This window comes from Giraffa tippelskirchi, chromosome 4 (genome assembly GCF_054371585.1).
Source record: "Giraffa tippelskirchi isolate mGirTip1 chromosome 4, T2T-mGirTip1v1.2.pri, whole genome shotgun sequence".
NCBI classification, from domain to species: domain Eukaryota; kingdom Metazoa; phylum Chordata; class Mammalia; order Artiodactyla; family Giraffidae; genus Giraffa; species Giraffa tippelskirchi.
Window position 1 is genome coordinate 148,100,292 of NC_137278.1, and position 24,847 is coordinate 148,125,138.

At 41.6% G+C, this 24,847-nt stretch overlaps 1 protein-coding gene across 3 annotated transcripts in view; it reads right to left on the reverse strand.

Moving 5' to 3' along the window:
- Positions 1 to 2,934: 2,934 nt before the first annotated feature.
- MSRB3 (methionine sulfoxide reductase B3) overlaps positions 2,935 to 24,847 on the reverse strand; it is a 178,542-nt gene continuing 156,629 nt past the window's right edge. For all 3 annotated transcript variants that reach the window (XM_081588840.1, XM_081588841.1, XM_081588842.1), the window contains 2 exons: positions 17,385 to 17,482; positions 2,935 to 6,147 (listed from right to left, as the gene is read on the reverse strand). In XM_081588840.1, the coding sequence (XP_081444966.1) occupies positions 5,983 to 6,147; positions 17,385 to 17,482 (263 nt within the window). In that variant the 3' untranslated portion in view covers positions 2,935 to 5,982. The remainder of the gene's footprint in view (positions 6,148 to 17,384; positions 17,483 to 24,847) is intronic.

The window sequence follows — 24,847 nt, forward strand, 5'->3', positions numbered from 1 at the left end:
TTTTCAGGACTGGACCTTTCAAGTTTAAGGCAAAGGGTACCTACAGGATTTCACACTACTGCATGTAAAATTATTATGGTTTTTGCTACTATAATCCAATTTACATCTGCAATTTCTATTTACAACATGCCCTACACCTGACTTTTAGCATATCAGCTACCTAGGCCTTTAATGTCCTCACCATTGACTAGAATGCCTGGAATCACAGGGTAGATTGTGATATAAGCCCTGACAGCTGGCTCTTCTTTTGCAACGTAAATGTCTGATTTAAGCTTCCATTGCCAAGGCATCCACTTCAAAGAGGGCTGGGTTGAATAAACATTTTGCCAGTCACATGACTGAAGAGCCAGGACAGGGGAACTCTCCCTCCCCACCCCTTCCACCATCCCCCTCCCTTTGCCCCGACCCTGGCTCCTTTGCTCTAGAGATCCTGATTGATTTAGATAACTGGCCACTTGGGCCACTTGTTTTTCTTTATTTCCCATGCTTTAAATTCTAGCTCTTAAATTTTAAACTCATCAGTAAAGAGTGAGCCCATGAAGCCCTAGGGTTCCACCCTCAGTCCAATATAAAAGCAGAATCCCAGGCTGTGTTCACTCATTCTTTCTCTACCTACAACTCCACTGTGCGTCCCGGGGCATGCCTGGTATTTTCCAGGGCTCATAAATAATACCCTTTTTGCTTCAGAGTTTCCAGGCGGTTATTGCTGAGGGCGTCTTGTAACCATAATAAGAACCACAAGGGTCTGGCCAGGTTTGGGAAACGGAGAGGTCTGTGGGAAACTTTCTAGGGCCCAGGTGAGTGACTCAAGGCATTTCCAGCCAATAGGATTGTCATTGATAAGCCTGCCTTCGCAACATTCTCTTACTTTGCTTTCTAGTTATTTTGACACCTTTCTACTCCCTTACCTTGTCAGAACAGTGCTGAGGTAAGTACTTAAAAATTACTGACTTGTCCTGCTGTTCACTCCTGAAAATCTGTCTGGTTCCTGACCAGCCTGGATGATAAGGCTGAGTGTGTGTTTGCTGAGAATAGTGGTGGTGGTGACCCTGCAGGGAGGGGAATTGCAAACCTTGAAATAAAAATGAGGTTCTCTAGCATGCAGAATTGACAATGGTGTGACTCCGTAACTAATCTAAAAATTAGGGTAAGTCTCAAGTAGGCCTGAGGATCTGATTTGGTTCCTAAATCTCCAGTCTCCTTATCCTATCATGGTTCCATAAAAGCCCCTTACTTGCATGATGAATTTATAGAGCCGCTTGCTTTAGAACTTACAATCACCTTTGGCCAATCCCTTTCCAGGTTGGTCCAGGACAAGGCTAGCCTCTGGGAGATATTGGATAGGAAGAGTTCTTTCCAGACTATTCTTTCATGGCATGTGGCATTTCTTCAGGTCCCACATTAAAATGGTTAAATTTCTATCAATTATGTAATACACAATAAACACTGGTAAGAAGTCATTACAGGATGCTTGTAAGCCTGTCCCAAGACTTTTTTTTTTTTTTTTAATATCAGCATCTTCTAGAAGTCATCTCATTGTTAAGATCTGGGTAACTGTGGCAGTTTTCTGATAAAAAAGAGTCACGATTTGGGTATATGGCCCTTTTGTACAAATCTCCTCTAATGGATTTAAAAAGAGATGATGAAAGAAATGGGAAAGGTCGTTATGTAAATTTATGCAGTGACATCTGTCCTCTAGTTTTTGGAATTGCTGAGATGAACCCTGCCATGTTCTAAAGAGGTAGTGGCAAGCACCACTGGGCAGTCTAAGGTTAACTCGGATATGTGAACAAGAGCTCAGGTGGTGCTGATTGATGAGAACCAGTTAGTCTTCTAGAACAAGACAAATGAGCGATGAAGAACAGGAATAGCAGAAAGACATGAAGTTTTAGGAAAACCATTTGACCCACTTCTACAGAGAGATAACCAGTGATGACAAAATAACCCATTTTGGAGGGTCAGATAGAAATGTCTTTAGAATTAATGCTAAATGATGTTTTTTCAGGGGAAGTTCCAAGGCAGTGGTTCTCAAACTTGAACACTCTAGAATAACAAGGAGAGCTGCTAAAACATAGACTGATAAGGTCCTACCCCAGAATTTCTGATGCAGTGAGCATGGGAGAAGGCCTGAAAACTCAGATTTGTAGCAAGTTCCCAGGTGACGCTGATGCTGTCATCTGGGGACCACACTCTGAGAAGCGCTGTTCTCAGGTACACTACATGAAGTCGCTGGCCTGTGAATTTTAGGATCCCAGGAGTATGACTCTTAAAGAACTGGCTGAAAAACAAAGTCCTCGTCACCTCAATTCTCCTCTCAAAATGAACAAATCAACACAACGAACCAAAAAATTAAACTAAAAAATTTTAATAACAAATAATACTATATTAAAACTCTTCCGTTAGAGATATTTAAGGGTGAATCATCTGTGAGCAGTGGGGAAATACCCCTAACATATCTCCCTGGAAACCAGTCCTTGACAACAGTGTAAGTCTCCTGTCAATTTCTTTAACAGAAGCCCAGGCATCGACATGGTATCATCCCTGCATTTTCAGCTATAGAGTTATCATGAGGCAACTTGCCAGAGTCCATGTCTTAAGCACAAAAATACATACAAGCTGCTGAAGATTCTGCAGAGGTGAGGTGAAGCTAGAATAATCCTGTAAATGTTTCCCTTCTCTCCAACCTTTCGGGATCCCAGGAGGACTCTCTTGGGGCCTGAGGTATGGAGAGTGGACTAGACCCTACTCTCTGAGAGGAGACCCTACTCTTAGAGCCCCACTTATGAAGGTCACACCAGATAAAGGCCCTCTCTACAAAGAGACACATCAGCTGGGTAAGGAGGTAAACAGAGCAGCCTGTGGCAAGCTCCAATGGATGGTCTATGAATCTGTGATAAAAATAAGAGAAGTCTTTAGGAATCAGAGAGGAAACCATTTTTATAAAGAAATTTTATTGAATAATTTCCATATACAATAAACATAGGAAAATGGTCTTTATTGAAAATTTCATGTCATTTTTCAAAAGTTTTGAATTGCTTAGAGAAATATTATTACAAAGCTGTCTAAGGCAAAAGTAGTATTTGACTTTCAGAAAAAACGCTAATCCCTTTCATCATACTCCGTATTCAATTCAATGAACATGGAGGCTTTCAAATCGCTATGTCATTTGCATTAAGAGTTTAAATTTATCTATAAAGTGAAAAGTTTGTACACATAGAAACATCCCCTAGTACAATACGAATTGTTGCCTTCTTCAGATCCGTTCTACCCAATTGTATGGACGTAACTTTTTTACACATCGGCAAAGAAACCTGTGTCTCCTAATGGTATAGGGAGGGCCTGAGTGCAGAGAGGGAAAGTCCAATGCATTTCCTATGTTAAATGGTATAACTCCCACAGATCACATACACCTCACCATATTGACTCAGTTCATTGCACTCCATATCCTGCAAAAATAAATCTAGTGCTCGACAGCTGACATTATTGCTCACTTATATTTTAGTAATATATTTCTTTAACATAAGACAGAAATACACTGAAATTCAATACCACTTAAACTCAAAAGCAACCTGAAATTAAACCACATGCATACACCCCACTTTCTTTTTGCAACGGAGGTTGCATTTTTCTTGAAGTTGATGCTGGAAAATGTGGTAGAAGAAAACTGTCTTTTCTTGAAACAAAGACCAAGCATTAGAAGACGAGCTTTTTGAAGGGAATGTTAAGCCCTACAATAAAACGGGAGGAACAATGAAAATCCAGAGTCTCTGTGGAGAGGGAGAAGCCCCTCGTTTATCTTCCTTGTCTACCCCAACACTGTGGCTTGTGTCCGGCAGACCCCAGGGCAGGCCACCACGTAAGGCAGGGAGCCACTCAAGAAGTGCTGTGTGAGCCTCCGAAGGATGGACCACACGAGGGACGGAAATATCCTGGGAGACCTGTTTCTTTAGGGATCCTTGGGTTGCTGGGAAATGCTGGGACTCCTTCTGTGAGGTCAGAAAAGACTTCTAGGATAGTATAGACGCTGAGGCTTCAAGGGTTTTAAATTCAGTGTCTCAGGGGAGTGAAACCTGTGAACTCGAGTGACCCCAGGACCTGAGGTGACACATCTGGAAGCCGAGGGAGGAAGAACACAATGTTCCCGGAATGGCAAAGGTGTGGCCCACATGACAGGGAGGATCACCAGGAGGTCAGGGCCTTACCAGGTGGTGTGCGGAGAGAGACAGAAGGATGTGGACATGACCGCAGTGACACTTGGATTGATCACAACTTTTCATTTTAGTTCCTTATGATTTCTTTAAGATTGTCACGTATTCCTCTTTCTTATTTTTGGTCTTGGCGCTGATAAGGAAAGATGTCAGTTTTCATAAGCTTTCAAAAATTTACAAAATATTATTTTTTAAAAGCTACACTTTGGGCTTAGCACCCAAAGCTACAAACACAATATATATCAGTCATACACTGTACCTTCACACCTGGCGGCAATACCAATGTGTATCACAATTGCTCAAAGCCATAAAAACCTTACTGTGCTCAATGACATCCATCCCACCAGACTAAATGTTATACAGCAACCGAGCCGAGCCAAGCTTCTTAGAGTAAAACCAGCCATCTTGCTACAAAGAAAAATTTCTGGCTCTTGGCCCAACTGTTTCCATACCAATCAGCTAAGTCAACCCCCTCTCTGCTTCTTTCCATTTCAAATGCCTGGGCTTTGGCCTTTGAGGCAATTAGAACCAGATCAGTTTAATTTTACAACACTGATCTTAATTGTACAGCAATACAGTAATTTTCCCCTGAGAGTGTCAATTATTTTACAAATATTCGAAGTCCGCATTTATACATAAAGAATAGGCAAGGAGAGGCTGAACAAATAGCTTGTCCCTTGTCACACAGCAGATTAGTGTCAAGGGTGGGACGCGAGCTCCTGGCTGTTTCTATTTTAAGCCCCAACATCCTCTAGGAGGTCACCTGGCCCTGTGCACAAGGTCCCCACCACCACCCCCGCCCCCCCCACCCCAGGCTCTGCTGGTGACTTGTGGTCAGCTCTTCTGCAGGGCTCTAGATATCTAGCCCCCAGGCTTCCTCCTCAGCCTTCTCTGCTTTCTCTCTTATTCTGTTTCCTTAATGAAGTGTGTTGTTCCCAATATTTTATTTTACATGGGGAATTCACCAAAATGCCCTTCCAGCTGCAGCCGGTATTAGGTGTGGAGGGACAGACTTACAAAAGGCAATGGCAGGCATTCTTCTTTTGTGAACTTTGGACAAAATGGGGCTCATCATTTTACAGTTATCTTACATTCCGATGTTTTCAAGGAAAAAATAAAAATAAAGGCCTAACCATGAGGTAATGTTTACTTCTCTGCCACAACACTCAGGGCGCCCCCTCAGATCTGGCAACAATTTAACATAAGGAAAGACTTTAGACCTTCACACCCTTTTAGTGAGAATAAACGACCTTAGCTCAAACTTTCCACAAAGCTGAGAAGTCTCATAAGACATCACTCCATCCTTATCTTAGGTGGATCTGCACAAATGCCTCCAGGCCATGTGTCTTGCAGGTCTCAACATCCCCACCACCCCCCAGCCCTGGTCTCCGCTTTGCAGAGCAGACCTTGATTTTCTTGTCTGAAGACCGAGCACCTTCTGCCTCTTAAGCAAGATGGGTCGGGGGGAATAAAAGAAAGCAAAGGAAGCTATGTGGGTGAAGAAAATAATGCCAAATGCTATGTAAGTGGCTTGTAAAGAAGTTTCATGAAGCTATCTCTGAGTTCACTCAAGATCTGCAGTTCCCCATCTAGTCAACAGCAAAATGCATGGATGGCAAGGGCCTCTGTTTAAGCAAGAAGAAAAATATCAATAGCATAAAACTGCCCTTCTAGTTTTGAAAAAATAGATCTGAGATAAACACTATAGGATTCGCTTTAATAAGCTGTGCATTAAGTACACTTCTTTCTTCCATCACCGCCTCCGGCCGCTTCTCTACAGCTCCAACTTGTCACTGGGGGCCGGGCTGCCCCCCACGCTGTCCCCCTGGGCGCCACTGCTCTCTGCAGGGGTGAAAGACAAGGATGCCGAGTTTATGCAGTATCTTTTGCCGGTTGGACGAGGTCCGTCGTCAAAAATGTGCCCGAGGTGAGCACCGCACTGCAAGAGAAGAGCAAACTGTAGGTCAACGGTATGTACAAAGCAGGCTTTGAGGGGAACTCACAGTCAGCGGTTTAAATGGATGACCGGCCTGTAGAGAAATGATGGAAACCATCGTGGATGATTTCTAATCTGCCTGTCAATAGCTACAAAGATGGTTTCTGGCAGGCTTTGCACCACATGCTGAGAATAAAAAAACACTAGAATTGTGCATATCAGACATCATTTAGGAGCCACTGTATTTTTTGATCTGTGAAGCCGCTCAGCCAGCTGAAAAATGACTGCAGTAATTTTATGAATTGAGTTGACCCTTGATCTCCCCTTGTAAGAAACATGGCAGAATAAAATCTCCGCCCCCTCCCATCCCACCGCCCCCCCTCGCCCCCGCCCGGCATTGCTTTTGGCTTTGGATGGGTGGGTTTCAGATATGCAGAAGTCCACTGTAAAAGATACTGTGTAACTGGCCATGACGGAAGTGCTGTTTGCTTTCATGGGCAGTAAAACTTAACATCAGAAAAGCACTGGATGGTCTTGGAACCCAGTAAAGCAATGGCAGCGTGCAATAGATTTATGTTACGGTCACCAGGACTGCAGCGTGGCAAATGGAAATGTCACTAGTCCATGCAATCCTTTTTTTTGGCCTTGGATAGGTGGGTACCAGGCAGGTTGCTTTCCTGCGTGAACTGGATCATGCGGAGAAGGAACAAGCTGTCGAGCTCAATCCATGCTACTGACTATCCGAAAAGCTGGGGAAGGAGAAGAGGCAGAGAGTCCAGACAGAGGCAGAGGAGGGATGGTTGGTTATGATGGCATTTAGGAGAAATCCAGCCCAGAGAAAGTGTCTCCAAATAGGCTGGCTCACCAGTCTGCTGCTGAGTGTGGCTCCAGGAGATAAGCGCACAGGTCACACTTACTACCTCCCACCCTTCTCAGCAGGGACAGGGTGAAAGGTATGGAGATATTGCTGCTGCTGCTGCTACTAAGTCGCTTCAGTTGTGTCCGACTCTGTGCGACCCCATAGACAGCAGCCCACCAGGACGTTAGTGCACCACATTCAAACAGGCTACGAAAACATATCGTTTGTTTGTCACATAACAAAGAAATCAAAGCCTGGGGCAAATGACCCCCATTTATTCATTCCATAAATATTTATGGAGCACCCACTTTATGCCAGGTACTGTCCCACACTCCAGAGGTACAGGCAGTGGCCTCATGGAACTTACATTCCACTGGTAGAGACAGAAAACACAAAGGTAATAAGGAACTATAAGCATAGTAGGTGGAAATAAACACTAAGGAGCAAAAAAACCCCCAAACAAACAAACCCACAAAAACTAAAGCAGAGAGAAAGTGATACAGATTGTCAGACTGGGAGCTGACATTTTAGGTAAGGTGGTCAAGGGTAGTTCTCCCAGGGTAACTTTGGGATAAGAACCTGGAGGAAGTGAAGGAGCAGATATCTAGGGGGAACATTTCAAGCAGATGGAGGAGTCAAGATTTAGGGAAGAATGCGAGAAGAGGCATAGAGATGATTTATTAATTCTTCTCACTGTGCTCATTTGGTGTATAAAACACTTATAAACTGCAGGGAAAGAAAGTAGGACTTGACAAGGGAATAGGGTTTTCTGTCCCTCCATACCAAACAGAGATGATGAGAGAGAAGTGAAGGACGATGCTTATTACAATAGAAAGGACTAGAATCTCAGTTTCCCTGTCGAAAGTGCTAAGCTCCATTCTCGAGGGTTCTCTATTATTAATAAATAGCACAAACAGCAACTTCGACTATATGGCACTTCCATGTTAAAAGTGCATTCTTATTTTACTGCCAACATACTGTGTCAGCTTATTAAAGAACTAAAAATGAACCCTGAACTGATTTGATCTATTGCCTGGAGAATATGAAACAGGCCTAAAAAACAAATCTTGCATTATTTTTCCACATTTTATGCAGGTTTAGGTAATATCAAGGCTGACAGCTCAGATTGCTTTTCCTTTCTATAAACAATTGAGGCCAAATTTTCAGGCATCAGCTGCTAAGATGCACCAGTGAAAATACATATGCTTACCCAATGGACACAGGAAAGCACCTATTTCTGCCTGCCAAAACAGTCAGTGTGGAGGCCAACAGGAACCGGTGCTCTCGGTGACCAGTACGTGTGCACAATTACTGATCTCACGTGCAGCTCCAGTACTTTGATCACTTGGTATCTGAGAGGTGGACTTTTCACATAAAAGCCTCAGATAGATTTTTTTTTTTTTTTAATGAGAGAATACAGTTATCTGGGCAAAAATAAATGATAGCGCCTTTATTAATCATCTCAAGCATATTTAGCGAATGGTTCTATTTATCTTACTTCAAAAATAAAGCATAGCAATGGTATACTTAAAGCCATTTTGTAGTATTTAGTGCCCAGATCATTCATTCCCCAAATCATTTTTTAAAAATCCAAATTAGAGTAATTTAATCTTTTGGACTTGAGTTGGTTATCAGCCTGCAGTTTCAGTTGCTAAATCTAACACTAGTTTTTTGGTTAAACCGTAAGAAAAACACAGATTCTAGATGTCCCTAATCCAGGCAAGAGAAAATGGGAGGGAGATTAGGGGGAGAAATTATAGTTGGGAAAAGGCAACAAAAATCATTAGCAAACAACTGTATGGGTTGGCGATGGGATGGGGTAGGGAAATCCTCAGAAAAGATGTAGGTCCCCTAAAAACAAGAGTGATTGCTTCATCATGCTTGCACAAGATGTTCTGGAAGATTCACTCCAGGCTCACATAAGTGAGGAAGGAGCAGTACAATACAATATTAGTCACTCAGTCATATCCGACTATTGAGAACACATGGACTATAGCCCGGCAGGCTCCGCTATCCATGGGATTCTCTAGGGAAGAATACGGGAGGGCATCACCATTTCCTTCTCCAGGGGATCTTCCCAACCCAGGGGTTGAACCCAGGTCTCCTGTACTCCAGGCACACCCTTTATGGTTTGAGCCAGCTGGAGGGAAAAGCAAGGTGTTCGTTTATATCTGTGCCACCACATACATGAGCTTCCCTGGTGTCTGAGTTTGTAAAGACTCTGCCTGCAATGCAGGAAACCTGGGTTCGATCCCTAGGTAGGGAAGATCCCCTGGAGAAGGAAATGGCAACCCACTCCAGTATTCTTACCTGGGAAAATCCTATGGACAGAGGAGCCTGGCAGGCTACAGTCCATGGGGTCATAAGAGTTGGACATGACTTAGAAACTGAACTACCACCGCCACCACATACATGCCCATCTGGCTGCCTGAAAAGTTGTAAGACCATTTGTCTGGAGGAAGCCTAACCACACTGTACATTTCTGCTTCCTCCCAGGAACACCCAGTCTCCCATAAAAGTTCAGCTCAGTTCAGTTGCTCAGTCGTGTCCGACTCTTTGTGATCCCATGGACTGCAGCATGCCAGGCCTCCCTGTCCATCACCAACTCCCGGAGCTTATTCAAACTCATGTCCATTGAGTCAGTGATGTCATCCAGCCATCTTGTCCTCTGTCATCCTCTTTTCCTTCTGCCTTCAATGGGTTTTTTCCAATGAGTTGGATCTTCGCATCAGGTGGTCAAAGTATTGGAGCTTCAGCCTCAGTCCTTCCAATGAATATTCAGGACTGATTTCCTTTAGAACTGACTGGTTTGATCTCCTTGCAGCCCAAAAGACCAGTACTCAATTTCTTTTAAAAGTGCACAAACCCTGAAGGCTCCTCCCTGAGGGGAACGAACGTGGAGCCCATTCTTTCCACCTTCTACCTCTGGCGGAAGGCTGGGATGATGAATGAAAGTTGTCAGTGACGCACTGTTTCTTTAGCCGCCAGCAGCTCTGCCTCCCCTGCCCCAGCCAACTGGCAATGTGTTGGGCTCTCTCAGCACACCTGGTTGTAACTGAAACAAACTGGTTGCCCAATGAAGAAATCTCTGAAACCTGCTGTTAATGATTTATTTCAGGGTAGAATCTTCGGTGTGCATTTGAAAGTTGTTTTACGGTGGTTATGTATTTCTTTCTTTTATAGGTAAAATACAAACTATGACAGAATATTCTAGCTCTCATTCTGAAGAAGCATGAGATAAGCATTGTTCAAAAGAAAAAATTTAAATTCCCACAGGAATCCTTTATCACCTAAGCCTCTCACTCGGAAAAACTGGCAACTAAAGAACCTGCAGAGAACAAAAGGAAAGGACACCCACCCCCCACATCCAAAAAAAGTGATTGAGCATCAAATTTAACATAATTCCTCCTTAAAATCTGACTGCAATTCTCAATTGTGTGCATAAGAAACACAAATAGTGCATTCAACCCAGTTACATATTTCTGCACTGATGTATTTCCAACTGTCTTAGAGGGTTTTCTCCCAGCTATTCCTAGGATGTTTTAGGCTTTATTGTTGTCGTTTTCTCTTAAGTGTTTGATCTACAAGATGAAGCGGTTTCAAAGCCGGGCTTTTACACTTGGGCGCATGGGGCAGGATGGGAAGGAGAAAAGAGTTTTAAGAAGAAAAGCAATTGACTTTGCCAGTAGTATCCTGTTTTCTCCCACCGTTATTGAAGACACTTGTGCGTAAGTAGGGCTCTTTTCCTCTGTGCTTGTGATATTAATCTTTTGCCAAGGAAAGGATTGTGAAGTCACCAGTTTAGCATTATGATTTTACTGAAAGATCAAGAAAAAGAGAGAGGGAGGGGGCTGTGAGTCTGAAACCCTATTGTAACACATGGGTATCTTTAATCATCAGCAATATATGAGTTGTCATCTGCAAAAGATTAATAAGGTTTGGAGTTTTACCCAAAACTGTTCAACTATTGAAAAATACTTTGTGTTGGTGGATATTTACCTTTCTGTTGATTTGGCTGACTTAGAACAATAATAATGATCTAAAACAAACTAAGGTACTCTACCATAGATTCAAACAGTAATAGCTGCAGTCATAAACAGAGTCCAGCTTGGGTAAACTCAGGGTTCTGGTGGTTTCCTCAAAGATTATTACAAAATGTTCAGTGATTTATTGGTCTCCCATTTGCTGCAGATGTAGAAATTTGATCTAAAGAAGGAAGAATTCCCCAAGTATTTCCAGGAGGGACTTATCTTGCTCAACTACAGCTTATATCATGCCAATCTTACCTCTTTCCACTGAATTTAAATTCCTGACAATGTTGCTTAACAGGCTGGGGTTGGACGTTTAGGGAGAAGCTGTGAAACAATTATTGATAGTCATCAGTGAAACTGGATTAGAAGCAATATATTTTTATCACTAACTAAAATGTAAGTTATATAAAATTGAGGAAAATTCTTTATAACTGAGAATTGTTAGGAAATTGCTACAGCCAGGGGGAAGATACCTACCTATACCCACCCCAAAGTGGGCAGATTTAAGATAATGTTCCACTTTGGAAGAGATAAGTGGAGTATAATTCCTTAACTTAGTAGATAGAATGGTAAAAGAAAACAAGTGTAGTCACAATGAACATCAGAATGTAAAGGATAACCAGTATCCTTCAGAAGCAGGAATCCTGATGAAGGAAGTAAAGAAGCTCTACTACCTTTGCTTCTTTTCTGTGTTGTTAACTTAAAGATCAGGTCCTTCTAAAAGAATCACTGTGTTTTAGAAGCACAGAGATTCTTTTAGAAGGACCTGACTGTAATACTTCTCTGGAAAATGATTATAGTACTGAATAAATCTTAATTTTCTCAATAAAAATTTTACTAAAATATTACAACCTAAGATGTCACTGGACACATGGAAAAGCTACAATGTAGTATAAAGAGGCAGGAGGCATGGCTCCCAATGTGTCATTTCTACCCAAATATGGGGCTTCCCTGCTGGCTCAGACGGTAAAGAATCTACCTGTAATTCAGGAGACCCAAGTACAATCCCTGGGTCAGGAAGATTCCCCTGGAGAAGGGCACAGCAACCCACTCTAGTTTTCTTGGTTGGAGAATCCCAAGGACAGAGGGGCCTGGCAGGCTACAGTCTATAGGGTCACCAAGAGTCAGACACAACTAAAGTGACTTAACATGCATGCATGCACCCAAACATGAGGCCTAACTGCATGGTTAAAGGCAGAGGAACCAGAGATCAAATTACCAACATCTGCTGGATCATCAAAAAGTAAGAGAGTTCCAGAAAAACATCTATTTCTGCTTTATTGACTATGCCAAAGCTTTTGACTGTGTGGATCACAATAAACTGTGGAAAATTCTGAAAGAGATGGGAATACCAGACCACTTGACCTGCCTCTTGAGAAATCTGTATGCAGGTCAGGAAGCAACAGTTAGAACTGGACATGGAACAACAGACTGGTTCCAAATAGGAAAAGGAGTACGTCAAGGCTGTATATTGTCACCCTGCTCATTTAACTTATATGCAGAGTACACCATGAGAAATGTTGGGCTGGAGGAAGCACAAGCTGGAATCAAGATTGCCGGGAGAAATATCAATAACTTTAGATATGCAGATGACACCACCCTTATGGCAGAAAGTGAAGAAGAACTAAAGAGCCTCTTGATGAAAGTGAAAGAAGAGAGTGAAAAAGTTGGCTTAAAGCTCAACATTCAGAAAACTAAGATCATGGCATCCAGTCCCATCACCTCATGGCAAATAGATGAGGAAACAGTGAGTGACTTTATTTTTTTGGCTCCAAAATCACTGCAGATGGTGATTGCAGCCATGAAATTAAAAGAGGCTTACTCTTTGAAAGGAAAGTTATGACCAACCTAGACAGCATATTGAAAAGCAGAGACATTACTTTGTCAACAAAGGTCCATCTAGTCAAGGCTATGGTTTTTCCAGTGGTCATGTATGGATGTGAGAGTTGGACTATAAAGAAAACTGAGCACTGAACAATTGATGCTTTTGAACTGTGGTGTTAGAGAAGACTCTTGAGAGTCCCTTGGACTGCAAGGAGATCTAACCAGTCCATCCTAAAGGAGATCGGTCCTGGGTGTTCATTGGTGGGTTTGATGTTGAAGCTGAAACTCCAATGCTTTGGCCACCTGATGCGAAGAGCTGACTCATTTGAAAAGACCCTGATGCTAGGAAAGATTGAGGGCAGGAGGAGAAGGGGACGACAGGATGAGATGGTTGGATGGCATCACCAACTCAATGGACATGGGTTTGGGTGAACTCCGGGAGTTGGTGATGGACAGGGAGGCCTGGCATGCTGCGGTTCATGGGGTCATAAAGAGTCGGACACGACTGAGCGACTGCACTGAACTGAACTGCATGGTGTGATTCATATAACAATGAAGAAGGAACAGGGGAGGAAGAAAAGGGGGGATGGGGGAGGGGGAAAAAAGGAGAAGAGGAAGAAGAAGAATTCTAATTACTAAAGCAAGAATTAGAGACCCATAGACCAAAAAAAATTACCATATTGCCTTGCAGGCAAGTTGAGTCTACTGGTTTTATCCACAGAAGCTCAGTTTATTGGTGTTAAGTTGGCAGAAAAAGGGTCTTCTTGTTTAGATGCTCCATCTTTACCATAAAGAAAGAAGCATTCCACATAACATGTCCAACTGAAAATGTTTCTAAGATACTGAAAACAATTAACAGATTTGTCATAACACAAACTCCTTTGATGCAATTCAGTCCAGAGAAATGACAAGCCATGTAAACTCAAAACACAAGAGTTTTATTAAGAGGAGAAGCAAATTAGATAAGTTACCATGTCAACATACAAAAGTTCACACACACAAAAAAAAGATGGGATAAGTTGCAAGTAGAAGACTACATCAACTGAGAGAATGAAAGGTAAAAGAAGATAAACTCATAGTGAAAAACAGTATTAAGTAAGTAAGATACAAGTGGTTTCTCTAGTACAGAAATCATTAAATCAGTTCCCCACCCTCCATGTCAAAATAAAAAGGATGAAGGAGAAAATGGAAAAGAGAAAACTAAAGAAAAATGTAAAACAAAAGAAAAATAAATTTCTGTGTCAAGCACAAATTAAAAGACAAAGAAACCGAAAGGCAAGATGCACACTTTTAGCTTAGTGAGCTATTAGCCCAAAGTGGGGCAGACAGGCCCACTCTGTCCACATGGGGAAGATTCCAGCAAAGATATTCTTTAGGGCTGGAACCTGATTATTTTCTATGTGGCACTTACTTCCCAAAGCATGCACTTTTGCACTTGCATTAATGGAACAAATTTCCCTCCCTTTCTCTCTACATTTAAGAAAGAAATGGAACAAATACCCCTTGCTCTTTTCTGTAAATTTAAGACTTTTATTTAAGAAAGGGTCAAGCACTTTCTGGGCTTTCCAGGTGGTTCAGTAGTAAAGAATCCACTTGCCAATGCAGGAGGCAAAAGAAACATGAGTTTGATCCCTAGGTCTGGAAGATCTCCAGGAGGAGGAAGTAGTAACCCACTCCGATATTCTTGCCTGGGACAATCCCATGGACAGAGGAGCCTGGCTATACCGTCTATGGGGTCGTAAGGAGTCGGACACGACTGACTACACACACATCACGCATCGTCAGCAAGATGCACTTTCTTACGTGAGAAATAAAGGTGGTGGAAAAAGAGGCTGAAAAGGAGTATTAGTGCTTTCCCCAACTGTACCCAAAGAACAGTAACAGTAACAGTCACTAGGCCTTTAACGAAGGGCTGAGAGCTATGCCCGGCTTAGAGTGGTGTCTGTTATGAGTGTTGCCCAATTTGGGCACAGTTTGTGGTTTCGTTTCTCTTTGGTCCCTGCAGGACACCTTCCTGACTGGTGTCACCTCAGTGGGTGGCACAGAGGAAGGAGGAAGTGTATCCCAACTGTGAACTTTAAGAATTAGTCACAAAGACTTCAGAGAGTAGGCCCTGAAGGAAAGGTGCCATCTTATGCCCCACTTTTTCTTTCCGTTTTCATATGACTTTCATAGAACTCAATGTTTGAAAATAGGTTCTGAGTGAAAAGAAAAGGAGCAGGCACATAACAGCTTTTAAGGCAGCTTAAAAAAATAAAGGGAAAAAACCCCCCACAACCATTAGCCTTAAGGGAGGTTTACTAAATACTATGTACCTAAGTTATGAATGACTACGTACCATCCTATCTCACTTTTTTGTCAAATATTTTAGATTCCTGGGTTGCTGCTGCTGCTGCTACTAAGTCGCTTCAGTCGTGTCCGACTCTGTGCGACCCCATAGACGGCAGCCCACCGGGCTCTGCCGTCCCTGGGATTCTCCAGGCAAGAATACTGGAGTGGGTTGCCATTTCCTTCTCCAGTGCATGAAAGGGAAAAGTGAAAGTGAAGTCGCTCAGTCGTATCCAACTGTTAGTGACCCCATGGACTGTAGCCTGCCAGGCTCCTCCATCCATGGGATTTTCCAGGCAAGTGTACTGGAGTGGGGTGCCATTGCCTTCTCCAGGTTCCTGGGTAGATATTCGCAATTTGCTTTTGTGGGAGTTATGAAAAATAAACATTCAATTGAATCCAGAACTGAATTGAATTAAACTAACTGCTGGGGGATCATAGGATCTGTTTTTTTGTTTTTTTCTTATTTCAACATGACTTCTTATGGTGCTTGTATCTATCTACTTACCTATCCATCTGAGCACCATAAAAAGCTCTGGAGCTAAATGCCCACATTCAAGCCTCTGTTCAATCTATGAATATTTACACAAGTGTTACTGCACTTCTTGTACCTCAGTTTCCTCCACTGTAAGATGAGACAGAATAACATGATCTACTCAGAAGGTTACTGTGAGCATTTACTTGGGGAGCTTTTAAGAACGTTGATGTTCAGAACTCACCCAGACCAATTAAATTAGAAATCTCTGAGGGTGAGACCCAGGATCAAAAAGTACCACTTTCTCGCTTAGACTCAGATCTGAGAAATGAGGGTGAATTGAAAATGTGACTTAGATAAGATATAAAGCCTACTTTTTCAAGGGAGAGAGTGGTCCTCATACTTAGAAGACAGTTCACTTGCCAGCGTTACTTAAAAAAAAATAAAATAAAATAGAAGTTCATCAGATGGTTAGGTTCAAACCAATCTTCCTCCCTACTTGGTAGTAAATATGCCACCTCTTCCCTAAAACTCCTGTGGCTGATGAACAGGGTTAAAGGGCAGGTGGAAGAATGCTGAGGGAGGCTCACATGGCAATCTCCCTGCTCTCACAGCTGCCTGATGGTGCCCCTCCACCTTTAATTTATACAAGAGACAGCCCCCAGCAATGCACTCTAGCATCAGTGAGTTTCGGTACCATAGCACTCAGACTTTGCTGCTGCTGCCGCTAAGTCGCTTCAGTCGTGTCCGACTCTGTGCGACCCCATAGACGGCAGCCCACCAGGTTCTGCTGACCCTGGGATTCTCCAGGCAAGAACACTGGAGTGGGTTGCCATTTCCTTCTCCAGTGCATGAAAGGGAAAAGTGAAAGTGAAGTCGCTCAGTCATGTCCGACTCTTAGCAACCCCATGGGCTGTAGCCTACCAGGCTCAGACTTGACGTTTCACTTATTTAAAGCAAAGTAGAGCAGGATGACCTACTCTGGACTAGAATATGCAGTTGCTCTAGTTCTATGTACAAGAAGGTTCTGGCCATGTCTCTGGGTTTAAGTTCAAGTTTCTTGATTGGGATGATAGATTAACTGTATTTTTGCCTCCTCAACACATGTTCATTTCCCCCTTAGATCCGGCACTGATTCAGTCAGAGGAGAGTGAAAGGAACATCCTTAGCAATGAGGATAGGCCTATTTCTAGGAGACCTATAGAAGGAATTATTTTCTCACACGTTCTCTCTCTGCCCTCGCACAGCCTGCCACTAAACTTCCTCTTCCTTCTGCTCTTATCCAACCTCCCTCCTCACATCCATCCAAGGAGAGACGTTTCTGGGGTCTTTGTTGACCATGTTGGGATCATTATCATTAGAGGTATGATGACTGAACAATGAGTGCACAGAACCACGTGGAGAGTAAATGTCAGATCACGTGAAGCCACGTAATGAAATCTTCATTCAATTCCCCACTGTATTGAGTCAATGAGAAGAATTTTTCCTACCAATGATTTTGTTTACTAGTGTTGAAGCCAGTGACTGACATTTAATAGGACTTGCTAAACTCCTCAAGACTGAGATATCATTAGGACTTGACAGAGACCTCATTGTGTTTGTCTGTCCCTTTTGTGATGGGTCAATTGGCCTTAGTTACTATATTTAGCACAACCAGGCATCTTGGAAGTGTTTGCAAAGCAGAATGAGAAACATTGTGGGTTTTTAGGTGGGGTACACTGACCTGAGAGCAGCTGGTCTCCACCCTGTGCATCCCATAGGAAAAGTCATCTGTGAATGTGACCGCATCAGAATTGATCACGTCGTGGAATGAAGGCCAACCTGGGGCAGAGCACGCATAAGAACCGAAACAGAGAGAGATACAACCATGGGTTAGAATGCAATTCTACAAGGAATACTAAGCATAGAAAGGAAATCTTTATTATATGAATCATGCTTAACTTTTTCAACCTGAAAAAAGAAAGGCCAAAGACTGAAGGTTAAAGTATTTTGCAAAAATGCAACTGTTTTTTAAGAATAACCTTTTCCTGACAACCAAACTAGAGTTGCATTGAGATTTATGTTTCATGAGACTCTCTTAGAACATCCAGTAGTTTTGAGCACATCCCCAAACTTACAAAGCTCTCTTTCACCATTTCCACTTCTTGTTCTTATCTTCAGAGTCACTGGGCATAGTTCGGAAGCACTATGAGTTTTACAGTGTGATTTTTTTTTTTCCCAAAACACAATCCAACTGGTCTGGCTGTTAACTTTAACTATTCCATACTTCTTTAGGAACCATACTTTTTTAGTACTTAGTTTGGATAGTTAAGGGCTTTCCTGGTGACTTAGATGGTAAAGAATCTGCCTGCAACGCAGGAGGACCTAGGTTCAATCCCTGGGTCAGGAAGATCCCCTGGAGATGGGAATGGCTTAACCACTCCAGTATTCTTGCCTGGAGAATTTCATGAACAGAAGAGCCTGATGGGCTACAATCCATGAGGTCGCAAAGAGTTGGACACAACTGAGTGACTAACACTTGGATAGTTAAATATATATATATATATTTTTTTAATTCTGTTGTTTCCATCTTAATCTAATTTCTCAGGAGAAGACTCTTGAGAGTCCCTTCGACAGCAAGAAGATCAAACCAGTCAATCCTAAAGGAAATCAACCCTGAATAATCATTGGAAGGACTGATGCTGAAGCTGAAGCTTTGAAGCCAATCCTTTGGCTACCTGATGCAAAGAGCTACTCATCGGAAAAGACCCTAATCCTGGGAAATACTGAGGGCAGTAGGAGAAGGGGTCAACAGAGGATGAGATGGTTGGATGGCATCATCGACTCAATGGACATGAGTTTCAGCAAATTCCGGGAGGATAGCAAAGGACAGGGAAGCCTGGAATCCTGAAGTCCATGGGTTCAAAAAGAGTCAGACATGACTTAGAGACCAAACAACAACAGGAAGTTGTCTGGAAAGCACAGGTGCTATCTATTGATGGGCAAGAGGGGTGCTCACTTCATAGAACAGCTACAGAGCGGTATTCCTCAGGAATCTCCAGGTAGAACCTCCTCTCAAACAGCATCTTTTTCCAATTTTCATTTATTCTAGTGATTTTTAAAATATGCATACAGCTTTAAAAAACTCAGTGGTAAGTAGACCTTAAGATTGTACACATGTTTATGAGTGTACCCAGGTTTTACGTTCGGTACTTATGGGCTTGTAAGTTTCCAGAAAATATGTCTGGAGTTACTGAGCTGAAGTCTGTATTCCTAAAATGATGAAAGAGGTGCAATATTGCTGAATTGCTTGTGCAATTCTTTTTCAGAAGCTAAATTTTTCCTGTAGAAAGGAGGAAGCCCTTTAAAAGCAGAGTACTTTGTGTTAATACACCTATTGAAAGAAAACAGAATGCAGATTTCAACAATATGATTTCCAGTTTCAAACAAAACAAATTAGCTCAGACTAGATTTTTATACTAAATTCTCCCAAGCTCCCCGCCCCGCATGCAACAGTACAGCTTTCATAGTGCTAGATTTAACACCTGGAGTTTAAACACTTTCCAATTCCTTGATTTTAATTTAAGATTGCTACAAATCACCAAAACCTTAACTTAGTAGATATAGGATAATAATCCACAAAACCTAATTATGCTAAGAAACGTCAGTATCCTTAAGAAAACTCATTTCTCCCCATTTTCTAAATTCCAGAGAGACTCTCAACATATTCTGGGCTACACGATTTGGTTTTTAATGATTACCTGAAACATTTCAGTGCTCTTCTTTGTTTAATGACAGAAGAACCAATCAGTTCAGTTCAGTCACTCAGTCACGTCCAACTCTTTGCAACCCTATGGACTGTAGCCCGCCAGGCTCCTCTGTCCATGGGATTTTCCAGGCAAGAATACTGGAGTGGGTTGCCATTTCCTTCTCCAGGGGATCGTCCCGACCCAGGGATCGAACTCGGGTCTCCTGCATTGCAGGCAGACTCAACCATCTTAACCACCAGGGAATCCCAATGTTTTAAGACATTGAAAAATAATTTATCTATGAAAAGAAAGAGAACATTCTGGTTTTTTTTTTAAAACCTTCTATGTCTTAACTCATTTGATTACAGTTTATAGCAACTAATATTATGAGAAGACATATTTGATTCAGCAGTAAACAGGTAAAGAGTCAGGAGGTTTTGTTTTTTTAAAAAATTTACCATAAAGCTACCTCCTTCCCCCACATACACATTTTCCTATTTCTAGAATTTAAAATAGATCCAGAGAAATATATATATATTTCCCACGCTACCCCTACGTTTTCTCTATACTTATCTTGCTCTACTCATCACACTACATTTGTGATTTGTTTTCATGCTTTCTCCCTGCTTAGGTGGTGAGCATTTTGAAGGTAATTGATTTCAGTATATTCAGAGCTGCCCATGATATACAGCACAGAGGTACAGTTGAGATGTTTATTAAACTGATTTCAACTTGGCTTATAGAAGAAAGTGGAATGAATATTTATAGTACATCATAGAGTCCATAGGAGGAGAGAACATAATCACACTCCTTTACAAAACCAGATTAAGGAATATCAGTTCTAATTTCTCACTAGACTATCCAATTTGGCTCAATTTCTATAATTAACCCTCTCTATCTATCCTTATTATTTATTTAAGGTGGTAAAAACACATAATGTTCGTCTAGGTTACTCACTTTACTCGGTTGTGCGGAGAGAGGGTCGGGGAGCTGAAGGAATAGTTATTTGCCAACTGTACTCAGGCAGGAAGTGGCAAAGCCAAAAACTAGAATCTGTCTTAATCTACAGCTGATTTAGTCTAGGCGCTCTACTTATGTTTCACTTTCTTCCTCAGTGAAGGGCTGAGAGGTCAATCATTTAAACACTCTAGCAGGAAGGAAGTTGTAGGTTTTAAGAATTATGTTTACGCCAGTCTGGATTAGTTGATAGATACACTGTTGCACTTAAGAGCCGCTAGGTGAAGGGAACAGTGAATGGGTACCCTCAGTTCAGTTCAGTTCAGTTCAGTCGCTCAGTTGTGTCCGACTCTTTGCAGCCCCATGAATCGCAGCACGCCACTCCTCCCTGTCCATCACCAACTCCCGGAGTCCACCCAAACTCATGTCCATCGAGTCGGTGATGCCATCCAACCATCTCATCCTCTGTCGTCCCCTTCTCCTCCTGCCCTCAATCCTTCCCAGCATCAGGGTCTTTTCCAATGAGTCAACTCTTCACATGAGGTGGCCAAAGTATTGGAGTTTCAGCTTCAACATCAGTCCTTCCAATGAACACCCAGGACTGATCTCCTTTAGGATGGACTGGTTGGATCTCCTTGCAGTCCAAGGGACTCTCAAGAGTCTTCTCCAACACCACAGTTCAAAAGCGTCAATTCTTCGGTGCTCAGCTTTCTTCACAGTCCAACTCTCACATCCATACATGACTACTGGAAAAACCATGGCCTTGACTAGATGTACCTTTGTTGGCAAAGTAATGTCTCTGCTTTTCAATATGCTGTCTAGGTTGGTTATAACTTTCCTTCCAAGGAGTAAGTGTCTCCTAGACAATACCAATTCCCGCATCTTCTAAAGACCAAACTGTTTAAAGGGAAAGTCCAAGAGTAATGATGTAAATGATGTCATCTAGTTTGGGATATAGATAAGATTTTTATCCATTTATCTAAAACAGCCAGGAAGATTCAAAAGCTCACCTTTAGGCAATAATATTGAGAAAACTATCTGCTCTCTTTGGGGTTTCTTCATTCTAATTCTTCTCTAATAATTGTGAATCACTGCCTACTAAAGATTTTGGGGAGGGGAGAGAACTGCTTTCAAATGAGCTATGAAACCAGACAGCTATACATTTTGCTTCCATGAATTAAATATTTATAGAATTTTCCGAAAGACTATTTCAGAGTTGAGCAGGGTGATCTGGAGCGACATGGAGTACAGGTTCTCAAAAGACTTCAGTGTTTCCGGGAACACTGTTGACACTTGAATAGTTTTTGTTATTTACCATAGTGCTACCTAAACATTGGAAGAGACACAAAACATCCCCAAATTCAGTGTCCCTTTGCACTGTAGAAGAAATATAGCTTTCAAGCAGGAATATTGGACATGTCACCCACATCTTAACTGGTGGAGACTGACAAAGAGAGCCATGTTGAAGTCAATAACTGTATATGATGGAACATATTTCAAAAGAGAATCACTGGTCAACTTCATCAGTAAGGTGAACAAAAGAGCATGTTGAGCCCTTTTGCTGCATCTCTCAGAACAAGCAAGCTCTATAGAAAGAGAATCCATCAGAAAGGTAAGTCCTATTGACAATCAAACTAAGAAGGACCTTCACCCAAGAATAAATCGTCTTATGGCAGAGAAGCCACAGTGATGACAGCACTTTGAAAGCGGAATTCCCTCATCATGTGTAAGTATTTAAAGGAGGAACTCTTCACTGCTGTAAAAATCCTCAAAGGAAACCCTGCCCCCACTCCTAATAATAAGGAAAGTGCTTCAAAGGGTGATAGGCAAAGACTGAAGCAATCTGGGTCTTGTTCAGAAAATTATCTTGAGCAAAAGAGGGGGGATGTGTTTTTGTCAGTTTTGACATTAAAGAAAGATCATCCATCCTCCTTTCTCTAGGATTTCCCTTTTGGTCTTCTCATCTAACAAAACAGTATTTGTTTTGGATGCATTCCATATACTTCTTAAAAGAACAGTCATGTGAAAACCTGTATAAACAGAGTTGACTCACCCTATCCCCAGCACATCCTTTTGTTCCTATTCAGAGTTTGGATAGGGGCTGATTATCATTTTATTTCCAGGACCATAAACTGTACCTTTTAGATATTAGCCTATTAATATCAAGAACAACTTATATTCAATAAATAGTTCTCCTTTCTAAGAATTATCCTCTCTCAACAGCAAATAATTACAAGTACTACACTTCATACCAACAAATTGGAATATGGCAGTTCTGCTTCAATTTTATCCAAACATCAGGCCAAATTAATCCGCAGACATAACTTGGTGCCTATGGTATATGCTGGTATAACGTGACACAAATCCAGGATATGTTCATTTATATCTCGAATGTAAGAGTAAGTGATCTAGTTTATTAACAGTAGGTCCTTGGTGCTTGCTACCACCTACACTAAATGGATTTTTTCTAGATTGCAGTAGGAAGAATGATTCCTGCTGACTCGTAATGTAACTTAACAAAGCTGCTTTAAGTCTACTTGAACCCAGAATTTTATAGTGATACAGCTCTCCAAAAGTAGTGTGCTGTTCACAGATTTAAAATGTTTCATTCCAACTGCTCCCGAGAAAAACTTCCTTAGCTCTCTCTTCCAACCTTTTCCTCCTTCCTCTCAAATATCTTCAAAACAAGTTGTTAAAACTAGCAACAGATTATAAACAAGCTGAAGCCAATTCCATCTGTACCATGTCTAGAAAAAGTGGCCCTCATTCCTTTACTCTTAATTTAACAAGGATGGCTATACAGCTTCCTCTTCCCCTACCCCCTCCTTCAACCCCCAGATAAGATTAGAAACCTCAGTAAATTAGCTACATGACCCATCAGTAGAACACAGCAGAAACTACCCATGACCAAGAACACACTGAATTGAAATGTAATGACAAGTATTTTGTTATCTTCAAATGCAAAAATAAGGCCACTTGGGCTTGAGTGATGGTTTAATAATGATGATATATATTTGAGCATGGTTTTGGTGAGACAAGTTGGAGATCTGCAGATATAATTTTCTGCGGATAGCAATTCTCACAGCTCTATAATTCTAGGACTGTGTTTCAAAATTTGTAGCTTTTAGTTTCTCTGAAACCAGAAACTATTAACCTCACTGACCAATATTTACCTTATTAGCTATCTCAAGCCAAATAATAAAATTCTCTGTGGAGACCTCTTAATAACAAAAATTGTTTGAAGCTTAGAGCTCTGATTCTTGCCCAGTCATTCACTTCAGTTGATACTTCAGCTATAACTTGAATAACTTCTTTTAAAGGATGATTCTCTATACCCCCTCAAAGACCCAAAAGTTTAATCAACCAAATACATGCATGTAGCAGAAAATCAAACTGTGCAAGATGACTCAGTGAAATGTTCCTTTTCAATTCTCCCCACCTTGTAGACAATCATGTTTAACAGGCTATTTATTTCTACAAAATATGCATATGCTATCTGATCCCTTCATTTTAAATCTGTGCTGTCCAATACAGTTGCAGCCAGGAACATGTCACAAGTCAAATTAAAATTAATTAAAATTAAATAAAATTGAAATTTCAGTTTCTTTGTCACACTAACCACAGTTCATGTAGTTCATGTAACAACAGTTACATGTAGTTAATGGTGATGACACTGGACAACACAGATACAGATACAGAATATTTCCACCATTATTTTCCACAAATAGAAAACATTTCACCATTGAACAGTGCTGTTTATGAACTATAAATTGATTCTTTCTTGTGAATTATGATTTAGTATTCATATTTACACTATCTCCCCTTCCTTCCCCCTTCTAATTTTTACAGTTACATTCCTTTTATTGATAATTCTTTTAAAACCTTGTTTGGTAACGTATGCTTCTTGAACTAGAATGTAAGTTGAATAAAGGCAGGGAGTTTGTTCACCTCTGTATTGCTAATTGGGTTTCCCAGCTGGGGGTAGTGGTAAAGAACCTGCCTGCCAGTGCAGGATACTCAGGTTTGATCCCTGTGTGGAGAAGATCCCCTGGAGAAGGGCACAGCAACCTGCTTCTAGTATTCTTGCCTGGAGAATTCCATGGACAGAGGAGCCTGGTGGGCTACAGTCCATAGGGTCCCAAAGAGTTGGACACAACTGAAGCGACTTAGCACATATTGCCAATTACTTAAAATAGTGCCTTCAACATAAGAATGTTATTTAAAAACTATGTAACGATTGAATGAATGCATGACTATCCTATATCTTAATACTGTTTGGCTCTCCTTAGTGCTCTGATCCTCCCTCCACCTACTGTTTCCTGCCTTTCCAGTGCCTAATCTTAATTAAGTCTTCTATGTTGTTTTTTTTTTTTAAGTTTTATTTATTTATTTATTTGACTGTGCTGGGTCTTAGTTGCAGCACGTGGGATCTAGTTCCCCGACCTGGGATTGAACCCGGGCCCCCTCCATTGGGAGCATGGAGCCTTAGCCACTGGACCAC